Source organism: Lithobates pipiens, unplaced genomic scaffold, assembly GCF_037356315.1.
Source record: "Lithobates pipiens isolate NorthernLeopardFrog02 unplaced genomic scaffold, aLitPip1_a1.2 Scaffold_27, whole genome shotgun sequence".
NCBI lineage: Eukaryota > Metazoa > Chordata > Amphibia > Anura > Ranidae > Lithobates > Lithobates pipiens.
The window spans coordinates 14,182,939-14,196,632 of record NW_027507788.1 but is presented as its reverse complement, the minus strand read 5'-3'; the positions used below and the strand labels follow the sequence as shown (position 1 = coordinate 14,196,632).

Below are 13,694 nucleotides of genomic sequence, written 5' to 3'. Positions count from 1 at the left end.
TATTGATTGGACTTTGGGCAAACATTTTCTTGGGGCCCTTCCCCCTCCCATGCAGTTTCACTCTCCACCTGCTCTGAGACATACAATAAATAGCAGCTAAACTAAAATTCAGTTTACAACATCAGATCAGGCAGCTATTGCAATTGGTTTCCAGAGGTTACAGTGCATCATTACCGCTCACTGACTGGTCGCCAAAGGTACAGCACACATTACGGCTCACTGATTAGTTGCTAGAGGTTACAGCACATGATTTCAGCTTGTTGATTGGTTGCTAGAGATTACTGTGGATATGACCTCAGGGGGGCATTATATACATATCAATGCTGCCAGCTTCCGCTATTTATATATGAATGCCACCGCTATTTACATATGAATTCTGATACTTTACATGTAAATCATCTGTACACCACAATAGGGCAGAGCTGGGCAGCATTAGTAGCAGCACTTCACACTGAGATATCAGAACACAGTGCAGGACAAAAAACTCAAGGGACAAGGGAATTTAAACCAGGATATTTGGCAAGTGTGAGGCAGCTGTTTGGGCCCCACAACAATGACAGGGCCCAGGGCAGCTGCCCCTTTTGCCCTGCCTTAAAAACGGCCCTGGGACCAATGCATGCATTTGCCTTCATGCATGAGCACTTTAAAGAATGCACTGAAGAAATGCTGCACTCCAAGATCCATTATGGTAATGAATAAATAAGCGCACCTGTTAGTGTGTGAAACGCGTCTACCATATGAACTGTTTGTAACACTTGGGATGTTCGTTTATTAAATAAGAATTTTGATGGATCTTGGAGTGCGGCCATTTCTTCAGTGTTGATCGTATGCGGAGGCGAGCCGAGGCGGGCACCCCGGCATCAGTAGACTTCCTGTCTCACCTGGAGCAGCCAGTTCTTTTGTTTGGATATTCAGAGACTGCTTTGGATGTTTTGAATGAATGCAAAGCCTTCTTGAATTGGACGAGCTGGACATGTCATACTCAGCAAGTATATTCAGGTACTCTCCTAAGACACTTTGTGAATACACATATTGATGTCTGTTCCACCTTTCCCTCCAAAAGAAGCAGCAAATTATTACAAATGAATCGTAAAAGACTTTCCAGACTGCGGTCGGAGTTTAGAAAGCCAGAGAACTAATGACCTGTAATCATCCCTGGAGGAGTCCAGTGAGGTCACCTCCATAAATGTGTCTTGTATTTCTGTGCTATGATGGGAAAGCGAAGGTGGAGGAAAGTGAATAAATAGAACTAAGAAAATGAAAACCCATACACTGCTCTCCAAAGATTTGCACCACCTTCCCCATTACCCAGAAAATCGAGAGAGAGAGAGAAAGATACTTCTCCAGAATGCCGGTGACATGTCTGGAGGAGGAGCAGCTTACTTACTTGTATCCGAACTTGTCCATGGCGATGGAGGCGTGCTTGGGGAACTTGTCACAGGTGTACAGGTTGCGATCGTCCTCGGGAATGAGGTCCACATCATGGAAGAATAAGCAGTTCCAGTCCTCGTCTTTCATGGCTTCTTTAAAACCGACATTCAGCAATTTTGCGCGGTTGAAGGTGGCATTCCCGGCCTGCAGAGACACAGAGATAGTCACCTACCTGGGAACAGCAAACGCTGAGAGCAAATATAGGAAACGCTCTGCTCCTTCCTCTACCCAACTCTCCTCTCCTGAAAACGCTCTGCTCCTTCCTCTATCCAACTCTCCTCTCCTGAAACACTCTGCTCCTTCCTCTACCCAGCTCTCCTCTCCTGAAATGCTCTGCTCCTTCCTCTATCCAACGCTCCTCTCCTGAAACGCTCTGCTCCTTCCTCTATCCAACTCCCCTCTCCTGAAATGCTCTGCTCTTTTCTCTATCCAACTCTCCTCTCCTGAAATACTCTGCTCTGCTGGAGGACTCTGTTCCTTCCTCTAACTCTCCTCTTCTGAAATACGCTTCTCTGATAGAGGACTTTATTCCTTCTTCTATAACTCTCCTCTCCTGAAATAAACCACACTGCTGGAGGACTCTACTCCTTCCTCTATAACTCTCCTCTCCTGAAATACTCTGCTCTGCTGGAGGACTGTTCCTTCTTCTAGAACTCTCCTCTCCTGAAATGCTCTGCTCCTTCATCAGGTCTTCCTAGTAGTCCAATACATTATCCTCACAATTCATTTTTGTTCACCCACCCCATGTTATCCAAAAAGAGGTCGATTCTACATATCAGCTATTATTATGCAGGACTGATGTAGCGCCGACAGTTTGTGCAGCGCTGTACAAGTACACCACAGTTCAATACAGAAGGTATGGGGGGGGGAGGGGGTTACAGAACCCAGGGAGCCTATAAAGGGGATATAACGTGCAGTCGGCTGAGCTGCTAAAAAAAAAACATCAGGAAAAAAGTGGAAATCACAACCAACAAAAGCCTCCCATCACTTATCTCTGAACACACGGAGGCGGCCATGTTTGTTGGATGTGTTGGTGCCGGCGGTTGTACTTTCCACCATTTCCTGTTGTTTGTGTCTCTGGCGGTATCCGGGGTGATATTGGGTGTTTGTGGGACAGATAATACGGGATGTTTGACACTCAGATAAGAAGGGAAGGGTGATAAGAGTTGTATAAAAGCTCTTTATAGGGAAGCTGGGTGAAGCTAAAAACAAACAGAGACAGTAAAAGCACAATGCAGATTATCAGAGGCCAACCTGTCATTTCGGAGGATTACGGTAGCAGGAAAACTGCCTTTCCCAACCCCCGATAGATAACCAGCTTTATCTACCACCAGTTTATATTTCTATAGATACAGCAGCATTATAAAAATAAATGTTATTAAGCTGTTAAAGGAAACGGGCACCTTGGTGACCCGAGAGGCCCCTCCCCCTCCTGACAATAAATACTCCAAACATGACTGATAACAGGTGATATATCAGGAGCACAGGCTACATAGGCTACACAGGCTACACAGGCTGCACAGGATCCCGCTAGGCAAAAGGTTCAGCTCAAAGGCAAGGCGGAAACAAACATTCTCTGCCATACGTGATTATTACCCCATGTCTTATCTACTTATACTTCCTGCGGCCACAAGGGCCGGACGATGGTGCACCCGGCTTCTGCTGACAGTGATATCAGCCCAGTTCTCCCTGTGGGACTACAGAACACCCCCTCCTTGTGTTATGGTGATGAGGAGGTGGCTGTAGGGGAGTAGGAGGTATATAAAATCCAGTCAGAGGCATCTGTAGTCCAGTAGGGGAGTAGGAGATGTCTGTAGTCCAGTAGGGGAGTAGGAGGTGGCTGTAGTCCAGTAGGGGAGTAGGAGGTGTCTGTAGTCTAGTAGGGGAGTAGGAGGCATCTATAATCCAGTCGGTGGCATCTGTAGTCCAGTAGGGGAGTAGGAGTTGTCTGTAGTCCAGCAGGGGAGTAGGAGGTGTCTGTAGTCCAGTAGGGGAGTAGGAGGTGTCTGTAGTCCAGTAGGGGAGTAGGAGGTGTCTGTAGTCCAGTAGGGGAGTAGGAGGTGTCTGTAGTCTAGTAGGGGAGTAGGAAGTGTCTATAATCCAGTCGGTGGCATCTGTAGTCAAGCGGGGGAGTAGGAGTTGTCTGTAGTCTATTAGGGGATTAAGTTGGTGGCATCTGTAGTCCAGTAGGGGAGTAGGAGTTGTCTGTAGTCTAGTAGGAGGCGACTGTAGCCCAGTCACAGGTGTCTGTAGTCTGGTAAAGTGCATGAGGTGTTTGTAGTCTATTAGGAAAGTAGGGAGGTGTCTATAGTCCAGCAGGGGAATTGTAGAGGTCTATAGTCCAGTTGGGGAGTAAGCGGTGTCTGTAGTCCTGTAGGAGGTGACCATAGTCCATTCAAAGGGGTCTGTAGTCCAGATGTAAGTGGTGTCTGTAGTCCAGTAGGGGTGTAGGAAGTGTCTATAATCCAGTAGGGGGGTTGCTGTAGTTTGGTAGGGGAGTATGAGATGTCTGTAGTCTAGTAGGGGGTAACCATAGTCCATTTAGAGGTATCTGCAGTCTAGTAGGGGAGTTGGAGATGTCTGTATCTAGTAGGGGAGTAGGCAGTGTCTGTAGTCTATTAGGAGGTGTCTGTAGTCCAGTAAGGGAGCTGGAGATATCTGTATCCAGTAGAGGGGAGTAGGAGGTGTCTATAATCCATTTGGAGGTGTCAGTAGTCCGGTAGGCAGTAAAGGGTGTCTGTAGTCCGATAAGGGTGTAGGGGGTGTCTGTAGTCCAGTAGGAGATGTCTATAGTCTAGTAGAGGAATAAAAGGGGTCTTCAGTGCAGTAGGGGGGTTGGAGAGGTCTGTCTCTAGTAGGAAAGTAGGAGGTGTCTATACTCCATTTGGAGGTGGCTGTAGTCCAGTGGCAGAGTAGGAGGGGTCTGTATTCTAGTAAGAAGTGATTGTAAGGTGGTTGGGGTGTCTGTAGTCCAGTAAGAGGAACAGGGAGGAGTCTGTAGTCCATTAGAGGGACAGGGAGGAGTCTGTAGTCCAGTAGAGGGACAGGGAGGAGTCTGTAGTCCAGTAGAGGGACAGGGAGGAGTCTGTAGTCCATTAGAGGGACAGGGAGGAGTCTGTAGTCCATTAGAGGGACAGGGAGGAGTCTGTAGTCCATTAGAGGGACAGGGAGGAGTCTGTAGTCCATTAGAGGGACAGAGAGGAGTCTGTAGTCCAGTAGGGGGGCTGTAGATGTCTATATCCAGAGGGGAGTAGGATGTGTCTGTAGTCTAGTAGGTGGGGACTATAGTCCAGTGGGGAGAACTGTAGGAGGGCTGACAAAATTTTTTTTTTTTTTTAATCTGAACTCCCAGATAAGCAAACATTGTATAAATCCATTCCTTGAATCTCGGAGAGCTTTGTGTATTCCTTCCAGATCTGTGCAGTAGTAATCCAGTGTGAGACTTCCTGTAATAAAGACTGATCACTGCTGCTCTCTCTCCTTGTGCAGGGTGACTGGTCTTGTCTCCGCCCCCTCCTGTCATTTTCTGCAGGCAGCCTGTAGTGGGTGGAGCCTGCTGGGCCACTCCCACAGCTCTGCTCCCTGCACAGGTCATGTACAGCCCAGTGATGATGTCACTGTTTACAAGGTAATATCTGGGTCTGCAAAAGCATTTGGCGCACACAAAGTGAATTTATATTCTCTGTGGCTATTAAGGAATACATTTGAATGAAAGTTTTTGTTCCCAGAGTTGAGCTTTACCTACACCAGGACACGTCTAATTCAAAAACAGTGAGCCAAACTGAGAGGGAGAAGTCTTGTAGGGCCCATATGTCACCTGAGGGCCACACCTGTACAGCTTCAGAAATACACCAAAAGCCAAGGGATATCTTGGCTGTTACCACCAGGATGGGTTAAGAAGTATGAATGAAGCAGCCTCTGAGAACGCCGAGTACTGACCCCTTCTCATGCCGGACTTACCTGATGAATAATGTATATGCCGTAGTTGAGCTGCTGCCGCTGCAGGAAGGGGTGTAGGTGGTATAAAAGGTATTTAAGGTGCTGCTCCCTGTTGCGGTGAGGGATTATGACTGCCGTCCTATGGTTGGTCTCGCAGTCCGGCGGTTTGTAGCGCCCTCCTTTGGTCACGTGTGGGTTTTTATGCACCACATCTTCAAGTGTGAGGGTCTCTGGCAACTGGACTCTGATTGGCCCTCCTGCAAACAGAAAGAGAAACAGACATCAGACAATGCTGCAAGTGAGCATGTAAAACACTCAATTTTTCTGTGCTTTCACCTTCAATCCAAAGATGACAGGGTCTCTTTAAATGTCCGTAATAATTATCAACAAAAAGCTGGACAAAGGGTGGTTTTATAATGTCTGGCTTTCCAGGCGATAGTCCATATTACAGAGTCCCCGGCTTGTTGGGCAGCTCATTAAAAGCGGTCATCTCACACGCATTACATTTAATTACTTTTTTATTCTCTGTCTGAGCAGTAATGCTGACACCAGTGCTACAGTCTCCTTATCATTAGTCATTTACTGTAATGTGTATATCTCAACAGAGAGGGCGCTCTCCACGAGACGGACTCTGGCTATGTGTATGTATAGGATAGGAAGACCCTCAATATATGTGGTCAGTATGGGATGGATGGATGTGTCAGGAAGTCTCTGGATATAGGAGATGTACAGTGCCTTAAAAAAAGTATTCATACCCCTTGAAATTCTTCCCACATTTTGTCATGTTACAACCAAAAACGTAAATGTATTTTATTGGGATTTTATGTGATGGACCAACACAAAGTGACACATAATTGTGAGATGGAAGGAAAATGATAAATGGTTTTCCAATTTTTTTTACAATGTAAAGTGTGGGGGGTAGATTTGTATGGCGCCCCCCGGAGTCAATACTTTGTAGAACCAACTTTCTCTGCAATTACAGCTACAAGTCTTTTTGGGGGTGTCTCTACATCAGAAGCACTCTAAATCTTTGGGACATACTAACTATATATATATATATATATATATATATATAAATAATGTGTGTGTGTGTATATATATATATATATATATATATATATATATATATATATATGTGTGTGTGTGTGTATATATATATATATATATATATATATATATATATATATATATGTGTGTATATATATATGTGTGTGTGTGTGTGTGTGTATATATATACACATATACACACACCACATTTCCCTTAAAATAAGACCTAGCGTTATTTTTCAGCAGGGCTGGAATATAAGCTCTACCCCGAAAATAAACCCTAGTTTAAAATGCTTGTAAAATCCTATAATCCTCTCTATTACAGTAGAACATAATGTGTGTGTGTTTCTGTAATATAATTGCGGGGAAGAGAGCTCCGCCGGGTCACAGAAGAGCAGAGCGACACTATAACAAAGGTATTTGGCACAATTATATTACAGAAACACACACATTGTTCGTTATATACTACTGTAATAGAGAGGATTATAGGATTTTACAAGCATTTTAACTCCGTTCACACTGGGGGTTCCTGTCAGGCAGGGCAAGAGAGGGGGAGAGAAGACAAAAACATTGCATTATAAGACCTACCCCGAAAATAAGCCCTACTGTGTCTTTTACTGACAAAATTTAAAGTGGTTGTATACCCAAATTTTTAACTTTTACCTACAGGAAAGCCTATAATAAGACTTACATGTAGGTAAAAAAAATATCTCCTAAACCTGTACGGTTTAGGAGATATCCCCCTCGGTATGCGCCGCTGACTGCAGCGGCGCATGCGCACAAGGGGATTCTTGGCCTGAAAATCCGGCAGTGGCCGGCGGCCGGAATGAAATCTCCCGCGCGCATGCGCGGGAGTGACGATATCGCGGCTCCGGCCACTCACAGCGCCGGAGCCGCGATACCCGGAAGAAACGCCGAGGGAGCATGTCAGCTCCCTCGGCGTGGATCGGGCCTTGTTCTAAGGTAAGTATTTCATAATGAGCTAGTATGCGGTGCATACTAGGTCATTATGCCTTTTGCTTTGCAGGTTTAAAAAATAAAAAATAAAATGTGTGGGTTTACTACCGCTTTAAGGGGTTGTAAAGGTTTGTTTTTTATTTTCTAAATAGGTTCCTTTAAGCTAGTGCTTTGTCGGTTTACTTACCTTTTTCTTTGATTTCCCTTCTAAATGTTTTTTTTTTCTTTGTCTGAATTTCTCACTTCCTGTTTCTCCTCAGTAAACTTCACACCGTCATCCGAGTGGTGTTTAGTCAGCCAGAACAGCTTACTGAGGAGGAACAGGAAGTGAGAAATTCAGACAAAGAAAAAAAAACATTTAGAAGGGAAATCAAAGGAAAAGGTAAGTAAACCGACAAAGCACTAGCTTAAAGGAACCTATTTAGAAAATAAAAAACTAACCTTTATAACTCCTTTAATACAAGCCCCGGGCTTATTTTTTGGGGAAATATGATATAGATATAGATATAGATATATATATATATATATATATATATATATATATATAGATAGATAGATAGATAGATAGATAGATAGATAGATAGATAGAGATATATATATTGACTGTAGCTGTCTTAAAGAAGAAGTAAACCCTGATGTGTTTACTTCCTCTTTTTTTCCCTGCAAAGGTAAAGCATAATGGACTACTGTGCATCGCATAGTAGTCCATTATGTGTCACTTACCTGACACAGGAGCCAGCGAAGTCGCCGCTGTCCCCTGTAGTCCGCCGCATCCATCTTGCTGGTGGCGTCTCGCAGCTCCGCCGCTGTCATTCGGCGAAGCCGCGATGACGTCACTCCCGCGCATGCGCACAGGAGCCGACAAATGCGGCAGCTCCATTCTTGGAACTGCCGCGCTCAGTGCGCCTGCGCGCCGCTGTCTACGGCGCATGCGCCGTAGACAGCGGTGCCCGTTTTCGGGCAAATATCTCCTAAACCATATAGGTTTAGGAGATATTTCTTGGACCTACAGGTAAGCTTTAATCTAGGCTTACCTGTAGGTCAAAGTGGTTTGTAAGGGTTTACAGCCACTTTAAGCTAGTGCATTGTTGGTTTACTTACCTTTTCCTTTGATTTCCCTTCTAAATGTTTTTTTTTTTCTTTGTCTAAATTTCTCACTTCCTGTTTCTCCTCAGTAAACTTCACACCCTCATCGGAGCGGTGTTTAGTCGGCCAGAACAGCTTACTGAGGAGAAACAGGAAGTGAGAAATTCAGACAAAGAAAAAAAACATTTAGAAGGGAAATCAAAGGAAAAGGTAAGTAAACCGACAAAGCACTAGCTTAAAGGAACCTATTTAGAAAATAAAAAAATGAACCTTTATAACCCCTTTAATACAACCCCTGGGCTTATTTTTGGGGAAATATGATATATATATATATTAGTGTGACTGTAGCTGTCTTAATGCACTATTGCAACACCACATTGATCCTTTATTTGCCCCGAGACTTCGTTTACACTCTTAGCCAGGGAACGTGCCAGATATATTAGAGCACTGATTTATCCTATTTGTATTAAAGCTTTTGAGTCACATGACCTATAAGAATCGCGGCAAAATCTCTTTCAGGTGACCATAATCAGCATCTCTCTTTTTTTTTTTGCCGATAACCCCATTTTCAGCGGCCGATATATCGCTGCATCCCTAACATTAATGCATCGTTATTGTTTTTATATTGTGGCATTGTTAGATTGTATTTGTATTTTGTGGTCACGTTGGTGTCACTGCATGTGTGGAAGTTTATATAAACGCTGTAATTGCGCTACATTGTTATTTATTTATCTATGGTTTATCTGGTGTGTTTTGGAATGCTCTGTATGTTGCAGCTATTTGAATTGTTTGTTTGTTATTTTTTTGCACGGTTTTCAATGTGCAGAAATGAAAGTGATTTTTGCTCAAATTTCTTGACCTACAAAACAAAGGAGAAGAGAAAAGAAAGTCATGAAAGTAGGTGAGAGCGATCGTTATCCCCGAGCACCGACAGAGTTATCAGTGGCCGGCAGGGGAGAGTTTTCGGCACATTTTTGCAGCTTAAATAAAACACCCCGGGAATGGCGTTGGGTGGCGGTGACAGCGACAGTAAAGGCTGGCTGGGCGGCTCGATGGAGCGGGACAATTTGGCATCGACAGCAAACTGATGTGGTAATAAAGCTGGTTGGAATGCAACACGGTGAAGGAAAAATGGGCACGGCTAGGAGCGTATATATCACAGCGAGAACATTTCCTGCAGAACGACATCAAGAACTAAACGATGCAACCGAGCGCAAGTCGCAGTCATCGGCAGAGCGAACGTTTAATCCTCTTATATTCTACGCTTCCTGGTTACACCCCCCCCTCCCCCGCTAATAATAAATGAATAATAATAAAATGATTAAACAAGACCTGTTTTCCCAGGCGACTACCAATATAGCCTCTATTGTCCATTATATATACTGTCAGAAGGTTTTGGAATTATTTTGGGTGTATCTGCCAATTCTGCTATTGTATTGTTCTTCCTGCATTCCTGTCTGCTGGAAAAAAACATGAATAAAGATTATAAAAAAAAATAAAATAAATAAAGTTCCTGCACTGCAGTAGCAATAAAAAGAGGATTGAGCCGCAATAAAATAGGTGTTACGTTCAGCTGTCAGCAAACAGCGATGGGCAACTTTCTCAAGTGTGGCCCTCAACATCACCACAGGGCCACACATAAAATGAAATGAATGCTCAGTCTCTTGAGACAGCAGACACGCAACAGGACATAGACAGAAACTATCGACAAGATACAGGGGATGGTCAGAGACTGCAGACATGATACAGGCGATGGTCAGAGACTGCAGACATGATACATGAGATGGTTAGAGACTGCAGACATGATACACGAGATGGTCAGAGACTACAGACATGATACAAGAGATGGTCAGAGACTGCAGACATGATACACGAGATGGTCAGAGACTGCAGACATGATACAAGAGATGGTCAGAGACTACAGACATGATACAGGCGATGGTCAGAGACTGCAGACATGATACAAGAGATGGTCAGAGACTGCAGACATGATACAAGAGATGGTCAGAGACTGCAGACATGATACACGAGATGGTCAGACACTGCAGACATGATACACGAGATGGTCAGAGACTACAGACATGATACAGGCGATGGTCAGAGACTGCAGACATGATACAGGCGATGGTCAGAGACTGCAGACATGATACAGGAGATGGTCAGACTGCAGACATGATACAAGAGATGGTCAGAGACTGCAGACATGATACAAGAGATGGTCAGAGACTGCAGACATGATACAAGAGATGGGCAGAGACTGCAGACATGATACAAGAGATGGGCAGAGACTGCAGACATGATACAAGAGATGGTCAGAGACTGCAGACATAATACAAGAGATGGTCAGAGACTGCAGACATGATACAAGAGATGGTCAGAGACTGCAGACATGATACAAGAGATGGTCAGAGACTGCAGACATGATATAGGCGATGGTCAGAGACTGCAGACATGATACACGAGATGGTCAGAGACTACAGACATGATACAGGCGATGGTCAGAGACTGCAGACATGATACAGGCGATGGTCAGAGACTGCAGACATGATACAGGAGATGGTCAGACTGCAGACATGATACAAGAGATGGTCAGAGACTGCAGACATGATACAAGAGATGGTCAGAGACTGCAGACATGATACAAGAGATAGGCAGAGACTGCAGACATGATACAAGAGATGGGAAGAGACTGCAGACATGATACAAGAGATGGTCAGAGACTGCAGACATGATACAAGAGATGGTCAGAGACTGCAGACATGATACAAGAGATGGTCAGAGACTGCAGACATGATACAAGAGATGGTCAGAGACTGCAGACATGATACAAGAGATGGTCAGAGACTGCAGACATGATACAAGAGATGGTCAGAGACTGCAGACATGATACAAGGGGTCAGAGACTGCAGACACGATAGAAGGGATGGTCAGAGACTGTGAACATGTTAAAGGAGTTGCTGAAGACTGGCGATACTAGAGACTAGAGCTGCACAATTAATCGTTAAAAGATCGCAATCTCGATTCAACCCCTCTGACTATATGTACTGCAGAGTTTGCCGATTCTTTCATGTAACAAGCATAGAGTTCTCTGCTCACTCTGGCAGTCTGCCAAGTTTTTAACAGCATTGCAACTCTTGTGTCTTAGATCAAAGGGATAAAACTTCTGTGTGAATATGCAGGAAGTTTAACCACTTAAAAGTCTAAACCTTTTTCTGACACTCGTTTCTTATATTTGAAATCAGATTTTTTTGCTAAAAAATTACTTGGAACCCCCAAACATTTTATATATATATATATATATATATATATATATATATATATATATATATATATATATATATAAAATATATTTTTAGCAGAGACCCTAGGGAATAAAATGGCGATTGTTGCAATATTTTATGTCACACTGTATTTGCACAGTGGTCTTTCAAACGCATTTTTTGGGGAAAAATACACTTCAATGAATAAAAAAAAAAGCAACGTTAGCCCAATTATTTTGTTTAATGTGAAATATGTTACGCCGTGAGAGAATCGTGATCTATCTTCTAAGCAAAAAAAAAAAGAAGAAAAATCTGATTCTCATTTTAGCCAGAATTGTGCAGCTCTACTAAAGATCACCGCCATAACAGAGCAATTGCGAGACGTAGATTAATTTTCAGTAGGGATCCCCAGGCCACAAAAAGGTGCCAGAGAGTTACATGTAGGTTGGGCAGTAGGAGTGTAGTATGCTTCATTAGTGGCCTGGCACCTTCTACAACAGTGGTCACCAACCCTGTCCTCAGGGCCCACTAACAGGCCAGGTTTGCAAGATAACTGAAATACATCACAGGTCATATTATTTGCTGCTCAGTTATTGCCGTATTCTAGTCTGCATCTCCCCCCAAGGTAATACATACAACCTGGCCTGTTAGTGGGCCCTGAGGACAGGGTGGATGATCACTGTTCTACAGGAACATGAGTACAACAAAAGCACAGGGACCAGAGCCAAAACAGCTTATACAGATGACGGTGGAACACCGCTCTCTGGTTTACAGGTGAACAATACCTCATTGTATTACAAAGCCATAGCGGAGTCTAGGTCCTACTGGAGGAATGATGTATGAAGGAGCACGGGGTAACATCACATGATTCGAAAAATGCCCAGAATTCTCCTGATCATCAAGGGACAGCCGTGAAAGTCATGCTTCTCTTCCTTATCCTTTCCATGCAATCCTCCAGCTGCACATCGCAAGCTGAGAGAGATTAAAAGCAGCTGGTACCGTCCCTGGTGGGGAATATTTACTACTCGGAAAGCTATAAAAAACAATACTTGGCTTGCTATTGCTATCATTACTGTTTTATGTGGTGCAAACAGCTACTTTATTTTGAACAGTGGTGATTATAGCTGAACTCCAGGCAGGCAAAGGGGTAGCTTCAAATACAATCTGTATATGTGAATGTGGCTACTTGCCAAAAGGTTTTTATAATTCTGTTCAGCCAGTCTTATGATCCAGGCACCCTCCTGCTACATAGAACAGCAAGGATAAAACATACCGTACTTTTTCTCTACTGCAGCTAGGCTTCGATCTGCCCTTGCCTATCGACTGAACAATGTCGATGCATGGTGGATGACTTGCCCCAGCTTGCTGATTGGTCAGTGTAGGAGCTTGGTCTTAAAATCCTCAAATCTCCTGATTGGACAACGTAAAAGTATGGTCCATGACCTGCCCGGGCCTACTGACTGGACCTTATAGGAGCTTGATCCACAGCCTGCTGACTAGTGAACATAGGTGCTCGGTGCATGACCTGCCCCAGTCTACTGGCTGACAATGTAGGAGCTTGGTCCATGACCAGTTTTAGCCTACTAACTGGACTATGTAGGAGACTGGTCCATGATCAGGCCTAGTCTGCTGACTGGACAGTGTAGGACAGTGATGGCGAACCTTGGCGCCCCAGATGTTTTGGAACTACATTTCCCATGATGCTCATGCATTCTGCAGTGTAGTTGAGCATCATGGGAAATGTAGTTCCAAAACATCTGGGGTGCCAAGGTTCGCCATCACTGGTGTAGGAGCTTGGTTCACAACCTGTCCCAGTCTACTGGCTCACAATGTAGGAGATTGGTCCATGACTAGTTATAGTCCACTAACTGAACTATGTAGGAGCCTGGTCTATTACTTGCTCCAGTCTATGGACTGGGTGTAGTGAGCTTGGTCAAATACCTGCCCAAACCAGCGTGTCTGCGAGTAACCACA

The 13,694-nt window shown here is 44.2% G+C and overlaps 1 protein-coding gene across 3 annotated transcripts in view; it reads right to left on the bottom strand.

Annotated features, from left to right (window-relative positions):
• Positions 1-13,694, bottom strand: part of LOC143933553 (beta-1,4-galactosyltransferase 3-like) — a 152,155-nt gene that overhangs the window by 16,040 nt on the left and 122,421 nt on the right. For all 3 annotated transcript variants that reach the window (XM_077456484.1, XM_077456486.1, XM_077456485.1), the window contains 2 exons: positions 5,392-5,627; positions 1,388-1,575 (listed from right to left, as the gene is read on the bottom strand). In XM_077456484.1, the coding sequence (XP_077312610.1) occupies positions 1,388-1,575; positions 5,392-5,627 (424 nt within the window). The remainder of the gene's footprint in view (positions 1-1,387; positions 1,576-5,391; positions 5,628-13,694) is intronic.